Source organism: Tetrao urogallus, assembly GCF_951394365.1.
Source record: "Tetrao urogallus genome assembly, chromosome: 24".
Lineage (NCBI taxonomy): Eukaryota > Metazoa > Chordata > Aves > Galliformes > Phasianidae > Tetrao > Tetrao urogallus.
In genome coordinates, this window is record NC_136837.1 from 805,206 (window position 1) to 820,903 (window position 15,698).

Below are 15,698 nucleotides of genomic sequence, written 5' to 3' on the forward strand. Positions count from 1 at the left end.
GTCCTCTGTCACAAAATGCAGATAAGTAACTGCCAGCCTTAGAGCAAAGGCTCTCTGAGGACTGTTTGCATCTCTAACAGGCAGTAGAAGTATTTCCAAATGCCCGATGGCTGAGCAGCCTGTCTGCTCACTGCAAAGCACTCTGGCCTTAAGTGGACTATAAGAACAGAACAAACACACAGACTGTGAATTACACTGCAGAGATTCTACCCCAATCACCACAGTATTATGCCATCCTGAGAACGTCCAGCAGCAGCTCTGCAAATTGGGCATGCAAAAGAAGCCATTGAGATCTCAGCAAAAGCCCCCCAAAAAAACAAAACGGCGAAGTAAATTGAATTTTGGATGATACTGGTTGGGAGCAATACCAGAGATCAAGGAGTCTCCTGCTGGATGAAATACAGTTGGCTCATCCGTACCTTCCCTTTTCCTCTGGAAATCACTGGGGCATAAGAATATTTTTGGAACAAATGTTTGTCTCCAGCTCCTTGAAATACAAAGAATTGGCAACATGTTACTGCATGAGGAACCAAGGAGCAGAGAAAACCCAACGCTTACCAACCGTGTCCACTTCACACATTAGCAGCACAAAATTTTATCCGTTCTGTTCGCTTTAGAATATCTGTTCAATTGTCCTCAACTTCCTGCCTTACTTCTCTCCTGTTTCCAGCAACTCAGAATATTGATTCCCGGAGCAGAAAGCTAAGCAATAAAGGACAAGATCCTGGCAACCGTGACTAGCCCAAGATTAGCAGATACAGGAACTTCTCTCCAAAGCGAGGGGTTGCTTTAAATTAGTCTGGTCCTGCTCTTGTTAGGGAACTGAAAAGAATTTCAAATTAAGAATAAAGCAAAAAGCTGTGAAAATCAATATCTGAGTGGCTTTGTAATCACATAACCTATTATGTGCTGTGGGCATTCCCTTCAGGCCTATGATGCCTGCTTATTCCCCTGGGCCACTGCCCTTCATGCTCTTCTGCATTCATGACTCCTCAGCTGCGATGTCCTTGAGGATTTATTCTGCTCTATTTGCCCACAGTCACACTTGTAGCATTTCTGCATTTCATCACCATCTCAGAGCTGCCAGCAACACTGTGTCAAAAGGGCAGGCCAGCATCTGTCAGGACCCACACTGACTGCCAGCCTTCGGCGCTGCAGCACAAACCAGTGTCCGAGCTTGAAGCCTGGTGCAGAGAGAAAAATATTTTTTTCAGAAGATAACCCCTAACAGCAGTACCTGACTGGATGCTCAGAACTGTCTGCTGGAGGCACTTCTAGCCCACCTCATCTATGGGGACACCATCCCTCTAATTTGGGCACTGACCACAGGCAGTATGACTGTGCTCTATCAGAACTGCTATTAGAAGAACTCACCTATTTTCACTTAGAGCTTTCAGCCAGTATTTCCAAGCTGTTTTACAGATAGCACGGAAAGCACTGTTAAGGCATCCCGTGCAGGAGAAAGAAACACAACAGTGCTTGGAGTAAAGCTGCCCTTTTTGTCCTTGTTCTGCTTGTGGGCAGCAGGTGACACTCATGCAAGCTCAACACCTCTGCTAGCAAAGGAGTTGCTTTTGCACCAGCAAGGGCAGAACCAAGCCCCAAGAGCTCTACATATTCTAGTTCTTTCAAGAACTCATTGTATGGCCACAAGTGCCTGCAAAGTTTAGTGTATCCCTTCTAAAATAAAGCATATCCCAAGAACACAGGAACAAATGAACAGGCTTAACACAGTATTTTGTTTATATAAATATATATATGGCAATTATTAATCCAAAGAGCTTTGCAAATAACAAACATACAGCAATACAGTAGCATACAACCACTTGATACCGTACAAAAAGAGCCTAACAGCAGCCCTGATAAAAGTATTTATGTTATCATTGCGTAAGTTACAACACTGCTGAGAGATCCTGAGCAGCATGCGTGGAAGGAACAGCACGCCTGAGAGGGATTAGCAGGCGGACATGGAAGCTGAGCATTTCTAAAGCCTTCCAAAGCCTGCCCAATCCTCTTAAGAGGAAAACTTCCTTTTGTACCAAAACACAAAAAATAAGCTCTAACAGTCTCCATTCTGCCATATTTGAGCAAATAAAGATAATGACATGATACTAGGGAGTTTGGGGACAAGAATAAACCACCCTTCTGGAAGATAACCAGCAATACAAAGAAGTAAATGTTTTGGGAAGCACAGCACTTGGGTAACGTGAAGGTAGTGACCTCTTTTATGCTTACACAACCCTGAGCAGATTCCAGCACTGCACCCATAGGGCACTCCCTGTGCTCCAGGGCTGTTTGTGTCATCATTTGACTTTTCTGGAAGACTTCTCCGGAATAATTACCCGAGGTGTGCAATGACTCCTGCAGCATGCACACAGAAGATGGCCCTCAGGTACATGGAGCATAATGCCAATGGGTAGCCAGGAGCTGGATTGGCAAGGGAGAAGAGACAGCGTGACTTCTGGGCATATTTCCCCAAATAATTATTGTCTGAAACAAAAAACTACCAAGCTAATCACTATGCACCTCCTTTAGCCACAGCCCAGAGACAATCCCCCAACAACTCTTCCACACTCAAAAGGACACACAAAAGGAACACTGACCCGGTGACAGCAGCCTTCCTTCCTTCCCTCCCGCAGCTGAGAGGCCATTCCCATCTCCAGGAGGGCGACAGCATCTTCCTCAGCCTCAGAGCTGAGCTACGCCCTCCCCCCAACTCCCTCAGCCCCTCAGCCGCCATCTTGAGACACTGCCCCATGCCAGGCGGGAAACTAGCAGGGCACCACCAGCCAATCAGAGGCGTCCCACCTCAGCACCCACCAATAAGCACGCGTGGCGGGACGCCACAGCTTCCCTCAGCCAATCGGGTTCCAGCCCTCGCGGGCGCCAGGCCTCCACCGGCGGTTCCTTCAGGCAGAGCAATGCCAGGTGTGGAAGAGGCTTCTTCCCTCTGACTGAAAGGAGGACTTTAAAGTAGAGCCAAAGCCGCTGCTTGGTTTATAAATTTTTATTAGCTGGATAGTGTACACAGTACTTACAATTGCATCTATTAAAGACCAAAATACACTTGAAAAAATGCATTATATAAAAAAAATTATAAACTTTTTAACTATATACAAACTTCGCCTTACATGATGCAAATTTCAGTGTCCCCTCCCCCCCTCTCTCCCCCCCCCCCCCCCCCCCCCATTCAGTCACAAAGAATTTTTTCTCCTCTCTCCCGTTTTTAACATGCAAAGCCTTGAAGCACTCCAGCATCACTCCAGGACCATTCTCCAAGTGTTGCCCTGCCACCAAGCAAACGCTGCTTTTAGAGGCCAACACAAATAACCAAATGCAGGTGAAAAACGTAACAGCTGCACTCAGGTTTTCACATCCTTATTTGAAGTATTAACAGTAAAGCTTCCTAAGTAACACGAATCCATAGGCCTTAGTACACGTTCTACAACAACAGATCAGAGAACCTATATATGAAGGGCTCACTGGGGAAAAAAAGTTCTAGTCGTTTGGGAGAAGTTGACAACTTCTTTAAGAAAAACAAGAATTACTAGTTTAAAAGAAATAAACAAAAACCTACGTCAGAGTAACAATCTCTGCTTCCATAACTTCCAACTGTCTGAGGGGGTTCTCTGAGACAGAGATTAGCTGTCAGTTGAAAAGCAGAAATGTTATGGAGGCCGTCTTACTGCAGCACAGAGATATTCCTCCAGCACATGAACACCCTATTGACAACATGTACAGATGCTTAAAAAAGTATTTACAATAGTGCGGCAAATTCAACTAAGGAAAAGGTTTTGTTATTCCTTCACTAAACGAGAGCTATGGGTTTCCTGAAATGGGTGACCTCACGAGAAATGCCAGGTGAGGATCTTATAGTTACTGACTGAAGAAAAAAAAAGCAGCAGCACCACGCTCTAACTGGCCAAGTATTTTAAGGCAGAAGCAACCAAAGGCACCAAAAATGCTATCAATGCCTTTTGAATAGCTGGAAAAAACCCTCATGTAAAGTTTGTGAGCAGAATACTAGATTACTAATATAATTTTTGACAACTGAATCCAAAGATCTATTTGGAACTTGGCTTTTACCTTTCTCTGTGGCTGCAGGCCTGCCTTGCAGAACTGTTTGTCAGCTTTGCTTCAGCTCACCACGTCAGCTGTGTAAGGGTAAGAATGCAGAGCTAGAAGCTCAGAAGAGAATAAACAGAACTTCATTTAGAAAATCCAGCTGCCTTACTGCGAATGCCAAATCTGCTCCTCCTCTTTGTACCTATACTGGCTAAGTGTCTTTGCAGGTGGTTGATCTGGACACTTGTGTTAGTACCTAGGCAGGCACTCTGCATCACAGGTTGCTTGTTCATGAATTCCATCACATTTTACATCAGTAAAAATGGGACAAGATGAAAAACCCATAACGAACAACAAGTTGTGTTGTTAAGGTATGCAGCCAGAAACCAGTTGTAATAATGAAAAATCCACGACATTGTTATTATTATTTTTTGAATGCAGCTACTTCTTGAGTGCCACATTTTAAAAACTCTTCTTTTTTAAGTGGATAGTCTGTTAGAAGCCTGAACAGTTAACCAATACATGCCTTCATTCAACAGTCCTTCAAAACATCAGTATGCACCTGGTTGAGTGGCCCTGTGCTTCTGCCATCATCAAACGTCCCTCACTCTATGTAGAATGAGAACTGTAGAACTGATTTACAGCACACATCAAGAAATACTGTCAAAAAGATGGTCAAGTGTTATCACTCAGACGTTGCAGATTGTATTTCTTTTGGAGAACCATGCATCAGACTGGTTAGGTTGGAAATAAAGATTTTAAAAGTAATCCTTTGGAAGAGACTCACTAGGAAGCTTCAATACTTTAATATTGGCATCCACTCTTCTTCCAAAGCACTAACTGCTGGCAATAAACATACCAAAAAACACCAACAAATTGCATTTACTAACTAAATCCTTATCCTCACATCAATAACCCTCTCCACTCTTACTTCCTGGTAGAGATACACAATAAATCAAATCCTGTAATAATCCTGAACTGTTTTGATCACTTTGACTTGATGGCTGAACTTTTCCCAGAGAAGAGTTTGCTGTTTACATATTTTACAGAGTGGAGCTTAAGAGAACCCCCTTCAGTTTCTGTCAGCTTTGCAGTTGCAAATGCAAGAGCAGAGAACAGTTCAGTAGACAGTAAATCCAAAGATGTAAATAGTGGATGTAACTAACAGTTCTCTACTGGGAAAACGAAGTACTGTGGTATAGCCACATCAGTGCTGGTTGCTATCAACTGGATTATGTCGCTGCGCAGAAGGGCCATAACTCCAAGAAGCCTCTACTGGCCCTCCTTCAGCACGCCAGTTATTGCTGGTCAGTCAGTGGTACACTCACCATGGCCAATCTTAATGTGAGAGATGTTATAAAGGAGAAAAAAAGGAAAAAAAAAAAAGGCATGACCTGTCAGACTGAAATCCCTGCACTGAATCAGAAGAGTATACCAAGACAGTCATTCAGTTTCTATTAGTTGAGTCAACTGCAGTTAAAATCTTTACCACACGCTGAAAAAGTGGTGTTTGTCTGTAGAAAAGGATAGGCTGTGATGTGGTGATTGTCCCATTGAAAGACTTGCTTGATACACTGGTAAGGTAGGACAGACTTGCAGAAGGGACAGGAATTCAGTTACATTTTTATGTTAGCAGTGATTAGGAGACTCTGATCATCTGTGTCATTGCTTCTTCATTGTTCTGAGGTGGATCCTAGAGATACAAAATAAATGTCATATTGTAATTTCAAAAATTTTCCATAACAGAGTCACTCACAACTGCCTTTATCAGGAGCAGATACTCCTCTACCCCCCTCTGCCCACGATCTTCAGACATACCACATTTCTACTGGGTCTTACAAGCCACCGCAGGGTAACTGTGATACACATCTATTAATAACTCCTAGCAACAGATTGTTTCTGGTATTAATGGAAGGTATAGGTCTAGCATTTGGACAGGATTCCACTTTAGAATGAGAAATATCATTCCACTAAAGTCATAGGACGACTTTAAAGCGCTGGTCAACAACAGAATTTGCTACTTCTACCCTACGATATTCCCTCCCTTGAAACCTCTCTTGCATTGGATTTATGTATCTAAGAAGACAGCTAAGAATCAGACAAACATTTTTGAATTTTCCAACATGTGTGAGACAAAGCATGTCCCTTAATACACGTCCTAATAAGGAAACTTCTGGTATGCAATCACAACAGCTGCACAGATTGCATTTCTTAGAACAATAAATACAGGCATTCTCTATTTGTAAAAGAAATGAATACATTTCTATCAACATTACTATGAATTAATTACTCAAGGTAAATGAGTGCTTGCTCTCCAAAGTGAACAGAGTGAGAGGGAGGATTTCTTTACAAAGCTCCAAACAAAAATCTGTAGGCAGGAAGAGCCAAAGGTCAGCAGCCTAACCCAAAAAAAGAACAGGAAACAGTAGCAACACTCCTCTAAACTGTAACCTGGAGAACTCAAAGCGTGCCCTGCTCAAAGAACAGACAAAATTCTACTCACCTGCATATGAGGACTGTCTTTCTCCTTTGGTGAGAAGAAACGCCCCCCTTCCCCTCGCTTCCTGGCCATGGCGTGACGATGCCGAGACTCATGCAAGTATTTCTGTCACAACATGGAAGAGAAGAGCAATGAGAGCGGCCTATTCCTCCTCAGTTCAGTACTTACAGTAATTGAGAACTCGGCAGAAAAACCTGATGCAGACTCCATTCTTTCCCCCCACCCCTGAACTAAGACGTTTATGGTAAAGACCTGTTTGAAATAGAGACATTAGATGAACTATTAAATGTTTGGAAAGGGAGGACTTACTACCACCAAGGGACTTGGAGATTACTCAGAAGTAGTTTATGAACAAGAAAAAAAAAAAAGGAAAAAATACTAAGATTCCAACCATCATTTTTCTGGCAGAGATGATTTTCTGTGCCTTTCTCGCGCAGCAGCCCTGTATTGGATTTGTGTTATATTCTCACCCTTCTCTCTTTGGGAATTTTCCCCTCCGCTTCAAGCTTTGCACGTGCCTGCCTCCTCTTCAGGATCCGATGGTACTGCTTAGCATTTACGTAGAGGGGCTCTTCTTCAAGCATCTCTGCTCCGGGCAAAGGTATCCGCTGGATAGCTGGTACTGATCCAGCTCCAGGCACCATCTGTATGGAGAAGAACGGTTTTAGAACTTTTAGTTTGGAATGAAAAGGGAATGCAGAGATACACTTTTGGAAGTGTTTGCGAATGGGCTTGTTTTTTCTGCAGTTAATGCGCCAATTTAAACTGAAAGGAGTAATAAAGTCCTTCTCAATCTGCAGGACAAATTTAAACACATCAATGACACCATTTGTGCTTCCTTTCTTCGTGATAATGGTTAAAATTTCAATACAATACACAATTCTATGACTATGTTACTGCATCTTGTCTAATTTGCATGCAGGACATGCCCATCACTTCCCCTTCTTTTAGGCTATGAGTTATTTAATTTATATGATAATTTCAGAGCATTTCTTAAGCAATTATTACTCATAGAGCTGCTGACATCTAGTGGAGATGAACAATAAAGTTCAAGTTGAAAGGCATCCAACTACAAAGACGTAAGAACTGGCAGAAAAAAGTCCTAAGAATCAGAAAAACAAATACCAAGGAATCCTCGAGACATGCGATAGTCGATTCAATCTTTTTAAATGCCTGCTTATCAGCTAACAGCTTATCTTGAGTTTCAGCTCCTGTATTTTTTTAACTCAATCTGCTGTAGCTGAAAGCAAGTACAGAATACACAGATCACAACAGGACAGTGGCCATTAAAACTGAAAGCTTTCATCCCTTAAACTTCTAACTCCTGTTCCTACTGAGAAGACTGACCTCATTAAGCTGACGTGGATCTCAGACAACAACTTAAGCACTGACACCTTACAGCTCTACCTTCAAGTTAAACACGTACCATAACCATTCCACCTGAATTGACAACATTTCCAGCAACTGGCAGTGTCACTGTGACAGTCCCTTGTCCGCTGCTGGTGGTATTGGTGTTGGCTCCTGCTTGCACAATTTGTGCTCCAGCCAGACTGGCTGCTGGAATGGTGATCATGCCTGTAACAGGGACTGTAACTTTAAGAAAATAAAACACAAAAGAAAACAAACAAAAACACGCACACAGAAAGAAGGGAACACCATTAGTCCCACTTCTGTTTTTCACTCATTCACCCTTCCGTAAGATTTAGAAATGCATTACAGGATATCAACTAAAACATACTTTGTATTTTCTGTACCTGCACTGTAATCCCAGCCTCAGGTAAGAGAGCAGGCATTTGAAAGTGCAGAAGGAAACGAGCATTCCTACTCTAACAGTTCTTACCATGGAAAAAAAGGATGTTGCAGTTTTCCTGTATAACGATACAAACACGTCTTCTTCCATTTGCTGTGCCATCACACCACAGCAGGCACAGCACTACAACGCACGGTTTGCACCGACAGCCATGGCAAGGCAATGAAAACCTATAAAATGGGCTTTGTGAAGTCCCAGCTTTTTGCACCAGAACTCGTACCTTGTTGGAGAATGGTTCCATCCGCGTTAACGGGCTGATAGACTATGGTCTGCCCTTCAGCCGTTTGTGCTACTTGTTGTCCTTGAACTGCTATTTGCTGCTGAGTCTAAACAAAACAGAGAACATAGGAACTTCAGAAATTGCTTCCTTCTCAAGTTTCACAGTTCCTGAATTAATACACAGTGCTTACGGCACTTCAGGCGTGTATTTCTTTTGCTTTATTACTAGCATAAAGAAATAGAATGGAGTACAAACCAACTGAACTGAAGGTAAAGCACCTGAAGCACGTATAATAAACTTTTTCTAATACTGTAGTATTTAACAGTCAGAGAAACAAGTTCCAGTGTCCTATCTCATTATCAGTACATTAAATTCTGGTCCTAACAAACAAAAAAAACAAACAGCAGAAAACCCAGGTATGACTGGACTACTGCACAACATGGCGCGAGGATGGCATTAGCAGTACTTATGTTTTCAAATTGCAACAGATAGACAAAAACAGCCATGAACCAATATACAGAAACACGATGGATAAGAACATGCAGTCTATTTACTCTGTAAATGAAACACTACAACAATATTAATTTTACTCTCAAGTTCTCCTCCACATTAATATTTTTTTCCCTTTTTACTTAACCGTATCTTAAGTCATTTGCCAAGTTTCTCTTCCTGTTCCTCTCAAGAAAACCCTTTCATGCTGGTGCAGTTACCTGTGTCTGGCCAGCAGTAACTGCAGTCTGTGGCTGCTGTATAATGATCTGCTGGGTCTGGCCCTGCTGCCCCTGTACCTGTACAGCCTGCCCACCTTGAATCTGAATCTGACCTGGCTGGACCAACTGAATCTGTGGAAGAAAGAGTCAGAAAGGAACATTAACTATGCCTCTTATTTCCCCCTCCTTGGCCTCAGCATTACCAGATCATCTGAGGATGATTTATTGCTGCAAAGAAAAACACAAAAACAAAAAAAACCACTGATACTTCTCTTTTTCTATTTTATAACGAAGAGCTTTAAATTACTCTTCCTTGTGACGCAGCAGTCACTGATAGAACAACAGTCAGGAACGTACAGAATAGAGGAAACGTAACACGTAACATGCCAGTGTCGTCATGTTCTAGCAGATCTCCTCTGCTTACACAGTAAAACAATCAGAAGAAATAAATTCACACAGAACTAGGAATACTACTCAGGTCAAAGAAACGAGGAGTAAGATTGAAGATATCTGCAGAGCGTTAATCATCCAGCATGCAGCAATACTCAGGACACAAATAAAAATGTCATCAGCTTTGTGAAATCCTTCTGCCAATTTGGAGCATTTTTGTGAGATAAAAAAAAAGAGAAACCGGGATATGGTTTGCAGCTTCTGCTTTAGAACCCAGTTACAGACCTTCCTCAACAACCACAGCATAAAGAACCTAAGACAAAAAATATTGTTTTTCAGCCAAGGAGTTTGAATTCAGTAACTAAATCAACCTCTCAGGACACCACCACCACCAACGCCTCCCTGGACGGTGCAGAACTTCATTCCCAAACCTCATTCTCTAATCACTGCAACACTTCCAACATGCTGCTCTTAGCAGTTCCTCTCTTATTTCTGAGGAACACGCTTGGAGTGCCTGCTGAAATTTAAAAACTGTCTTTTCAATAATTCAAAGCAATTGCTTCCAATAAAATCATCACATACCCTTCCACAATATTACTTTATTTGCAACAGAAACGTTGAAATCCCCCTTCTGCCATCACATGTAAGATGAACTCAAGCACAAGAATTATTTTCAAGATTTCTTTTTTTGAAGAATTCAAGTGTATTCTAATGAACTTGGAAGGTTTTCACTACCCCTCAACATACAAAAGCCCAATATGAAGTGCATTTTAGATCCACTCTGAATGCTCAGTTCAGATCACAGCCATCACTGCCCAGCCATTCTAACAGCGCTGAGGTGATCCCGCTCTATTTGACAAGGCAGAAACACAGCAGTTCATTCTCTGCAATTCACCTCTAATGAAATCAGGGTTATCTCACCTGCTGCAGTCCTTGCGTTCCAGAAACGGGGACTTGCATGATTGTCTGGCCCTGGCCCCCAGGCACAGCCTGCACCATGATGGGCTGGCCAGTCGATGTGATCAGCTGCCCTCCGCTCACCTGCACCATTAACGGCTGCCCCTGGACCTGAGGAACAGGAGAAAAAACAAACAGAACAATGAAAAAGTCTGGTGGTGTGAAGCCAGGAACAGAAGTGGACACCACGCATGGCTAGCTGCTTACCCATCTCAATGAGCGACCAGAGAACTGACTCACTTCAGTCACAGCAGGAGTCGCTGTGCTGGGCTCGTAATCAGTACCAAATACCTTTGGTTTCTACCACTCTCCATGCTGCTCTGCTGGATTTTGTAAATTATCTTTTCCTGCTGCACTCTATCCAATAAGGCATAAAAGCTGGAGAAGTTTTCTAGACACTATGACTATGTTCATGGACAGCCCAAGAGCAAAGTGTAATAAAAGAAACTTCATTAACTACATCACTGCTAATCTTTTACTGAGGCTTCTAATGAGAAAAAGCTCAAAGTAAGCCATTCTGGCAGAGAGATTCTGCAGCAGCTTCACTCTCTCCAATTACATGCTTACAACATTTCCATTTCCTAACCAATACACAGCCTGTGATATTCTCAGAGAATTTTTTCACGGCTATTAAGTGAAGTTATTAATGTAACAGCACAAAACGCAGCTCAGTAAGGAAGAGTGACAGCAAATGAGCTGCAGACATTTCTTGGACAAAAACCTCAATGCAGATTTCCAAATTGCACATAAAGGTCACTGCAATTGGTCACTGGGAAAAAACTTGATGAAAGAAAAGGCAAGGAGAGAAACTCCCCATTTAAACTTTATTATTACCTTCTAAGTCCCAAATGTATCTTTGAGAAGCCTACAGAAAGCCACACCTCCTCAGCTGGAATGTGAGAGGAGCCTTTTGAACTGGGTAATGACTCCTAACCAGCTGGGAGTTGTTTACAAACCAGAACAAGGTGACAAAAAAATCAGAGTTCTTGGGTTTCCTAGCAGTACAATTCAAGGCTAGGCAGTGCCAAACATACACTCTTCAAGCACTTCCACTGTAGAGCACCAGACTGAGATCGGCACAGACTTTCATTGCATTTCACTTCAAAAACCCACCAACTTCCCTCTGCATAGTTCAAATACCCTGCTGAACTACGTGTTAACACACAAACAGACTCAACCACAGTTGCATCCCAGGGATCAACACCTTAAATAGGACACGGTAGCTCTAGAGGTCACCTGATCCCCTTGCCACATTGATCCGTTCCTTCCTCAACCTCGCAGCTATCACACAGCAGTCGCTGACAAAATGGGCAGTGTGTGTTTTGAGTTACCAGAGAGACAAGCATGCTCGTGTCAGCCAGAGAAGCACAGCAGCAGTACTACATCCAGCAGGCAGAAAGTAAAGTGGGCATTCCAGGATTCGTGTTAATGCATTAAGGCAAGCAAAGGAAAAAAAAAAAAAAGAAAAAAAAAGTGGGGAGAAGTAGGAGGTCACAGTGATCCAAGCAATTCAAGTCAGCCAGCTTTTCATACTTGAACTCCAAACATAAAAAATGCTGTGTTCAACTTGACACCTGGCAAGACCATTCAGACCTGAAGCAAAACCAAAATACTAAGTGAGCAACGCACTGTAAACTGCTACAGCTGCCCAAGGCTCCTCCACAAGTTTCCTACGTGAACCAATGAGATGGCAAATGCATTTGCACGGCCCACAGTACTTCACACTGTAGTAAATCAGGGCTTGAAATGACCATGTGCTTCTTTCCAATTTCTGCTTCGTGTGCTGTTAGGAAGCACACATCTGAGCTCCCCTGCAATGTATAATGCAGGCAGGAAAGGAGCGATCAGGAGCTAATACTGTTGCAGCAGCTAATACTGTTTCCAGGCAGCTTTTCCAATTACAGATACAAAAAGTTTCTCTCTTCTTGCTGGTGGGTCACCCCCTACCTCTGCGTCTCTCTCTCATGTAGGAAAAAAACCTGCAAACTACTCACAGTGAGTATCAGAAATGTAATCGTGGAAGTACAGAAAATCTTTAAGCTTTATCTCTTTTAAGTCGTGTCTCTTGGCTTTATTATCTTGGTGGGTTTCTTCCCTTTTGACTCCCATTTCATCCACTATTTGCTTTCTGAATTACTACAGCTGGAATTCATGAACACGCCTGTGATGCAATGAAAAGCTACAACCTCACTCTTTGTGGGAAAGCTCACATAAAGCACACAGTATCAGCCAACAATTTTCCTGTGCCTATTCCAAATCCTGTAAAAAACACAGCATTAGATATGTGGTGATGGGGAGAGTCATGCAGTGCTCACAAACACAATTAGAGAGGTCACCACTACCTGGAGGGTCTGGACTTGCTGGCCTGAGGCGGATGCCACCTGGGCCTCAGTCTGCAGCTGGACAGCAGTGACACCACCCTGCTGCTGGGAACAGGAACAGGAAGAGCTTGAAACACGGAAATGCACAGCTCACACGAGACAACCACGCTTTGCTGAAGAGGATGAATTTTAAAATTCACATACGCTGCTCTCGGAACATATGGAACGTGATTTAACACATCTAAGAATGGAATACTGGCAAACTTGTGCATCATACTGGTAAGCTTCAACATTCCAAACAAAGGTCAGTCACACAGAATGCGAGAGGTCATTTTACAGAAATCAAAATCGCTGCTTTCGGCTGCTGCCTATCTGCTAAATGTTTCCTTCCACTACTCAAACTTCCTGTGAAAGGCTTCCAAAATTATGATTTGTTAGCTACAATAAAGGCCATACATTCCTTTCTGCACAGAAGAGCAGCACAGCAGCCTAGGAGTTCATCTGTGTCGTCCCTGCATCAGCGCCTTCCCACCACTGACCTTGAAGGATGATCTCGAGATGTTGCAAGAGCAGTTAAACCTAAAAGCCTCATCTATCTTTAGCCTCCTTAGTAAGAGTCCCAAAATAATCAATCTTAACTGTGTTAGCATTTTGAGAGACGAAGGACAGTCTCTCTCCTAAAAACTGAAACTGGCTTCTTCAAGAGAAAAAATCACTTAGAAAAACATTTCATGTGCAGCAAATCACTGTGTTGGTGAGCATGTACTGAAAATGAAAGAGGTCAGTGAATGTTTTTACCTCTATTACTTAGAAGATACCAGTCAAATCAAGTATGTTTTTGGTTACCTGCTGGAATCAGGTATTTTTTGATAATTCTTAATTTGTCATCTTCTAATTCCAATTCCAATCTTATTCTTACTGAAAAAAAAATCAAACTCCACTAAATTCAGTGGAAGGAGCTGCTCCCAGTCATCAAGCACTCCAGCAGGCTGAAGGCAAAGCAGTGTGTCCCACTGCAAACATCATCCAGCATCTCAATCATGTACGTGACAAACTAAGACACACTTCTTGCCTTGAACAGACACAACCAAAGCAGTTCAGCAGCAGCACAGCTCCTCTGTAAGAGCACTGCTCAACGTGCGTGGATGAACCTTAACACTGAAAACCTATAAGCCTTAAAGCCAAACCAAAACCAGCCCAAGAGCCTGCATGTTCTAATCCATAAACTACAATCTTCTTTCTGGAATGGATGAACTCAACCAAAGTTACATGGTTGCTTGGTTTGGTTTTTTTTCTTTCACCATTCTTGTGCTCATTTCGGTGCATGTGAGGTAAAAATCTAAAGGATTTCAATACATATTTCTTTGATACTGTTTCTTCCATTTTGAGGATGTTAGTTTCCTCAAATCACCACCAGACTTCAGACTCCCTGTTGTACTGGAATTAAAAATAGTATTCCATTAACAAAGGTATTTTTTATAAGCCTATTTACTGTGATTTCAACAAGACGACACCGCAGCGTAGTGACAGAACCCCGGTAACTCAGCGGGCACCACAAAGCATCTCGCTGCTTCTGTGCGACTGTGAAGGTCTGTAACCCCCCACACCAGCTCCCCATACCTGCTGCTGAATCTGCCCCGCCTGCACCACGATCTGCTCCGTGGAGCTGTTGCTGTTGGCTGTGTACTGCTCCATGGTGCTTCAGCTCAACACGACCAAGGCACAGCGCAGTCTGCGTAACTGGCAAGAAAAGAGGAAAAAAAACAGGTGATCATTGTCCCAAAGTTTGAAGGTTGTTGTGTCCTACAGCAGCTGAACGGCAAAGCACCTGCTGATGTGGAGGTGGTGCCTTGTGCACAGTCAGGCCATGGTTTAACTGCACACCTTCCTCTTTCATAATGTTGCCTTACTTTGGAACAGAAAACAAGGCCTGGGTGTAAAACTGACCCAGACACTGAGACTTAAAACCAAGTGAAACAGCCTCTCCTTCCCCAACTACACAACAGTCCCTCCTTATCTCTCTTCCTTATGTGTATTTTGAAAAGACAGCAGATCTCATTTCTTGGAGCCTTGCCTGGACACATGAAGAACATTGAAACAAAATACTTTGTTGCATTACCTCCTTCTCCCTCACATCATCCACAAAGGAATTCTTACTCTCACTTTTAATGAGATATCCGATTTACCCATGATTGTTACACTGCTGAAAAGGCAGCACGTAACTTTCACAAGCAACAAAAAGCAAAACAGTTTTCAAGAAAAAAATGTATACAGACTGTAGTCCCAATTTCCACTACCTGGAAGAGTTGCTGTGCTTACGGCTGCAACGCTGCTCAAACTTCCTGCCCTTTCACTTTACAACACCCTTTCTGCTTCAGTGTCATTTATCCAGCAGCTCCCCTTATCCCTGTAAGCTAAGAAAACACACAATTATTTACCACATTTATCACTGATTTGTTTTAGCATTAACATCACTGTGCAGCAAGATGGGCCACAGGCAAGTCTTATTACCAGAGACTTGATACTCAGCCATAATAATGTAAGGACTGGGACTTTGGTTCAGAACCTTGACGCAGTGATACGAACCCTGGAGATCACAACGATAACCTGAGTCACAGCACAGAAAGGCCCTGCGCTCTGATGCAGTATCAGCGCCATCCGTGGCTCGTTTAGCAATAGCTTCTCACTGCCTTCCAGAAGAGAAGATGCTTTTTTTTTTTTCTTT

At 42.8% G+C, this 15,698-nt stretch overlaps 1 protein-coding gene across 3 annotated transcripts; it reads right to left on the bottom strand.

The window, feature by feature from the left end:
- Nucleotides 1–5,704: 5,704 nt before the first annotated feature.
- On the bottom strand, nt 5,705–14,668 carry NFYA (nuclear transcription factor Y subunit alpha; the record flags this gene model as incomplete). 3 transcript variants are annotated; one of them, XM_079546351.1, is made up of 9 exons in its annotated part: nt 5,705–5,758; nt 6,569–6,670; nt 7,036–7,209; nt 7,992–8,158; nt 8,596–8,701; nt 9,306–9,437; nt 10,617–10,763; nt 12,992–13,078; nt 14,594–14,668. In XM_079546351.1, 9 exons carry the CDS (start codon nt 14,666–14,668, stop codon nt 5,705–5,707), a joined length of 1,044 nt encoding a protein of 347 aa, XP_079402477.1. The 3 variants fall into 3 exon arrangements, with proteins under 3 accessions (XP_079402477.1, XP_079402478.1, XP_079402479.1); XM_079546352.1 differs by lacking the exon at nt 12,992–13,078; XM_079546353.1 differs by lacking the exon at nt 9,306–9,437 and having other exon boundaries at nt 12,992–13,075.
- Nucleotides 14,669–15,698: the final 1,030 nt, after the last annotated feature.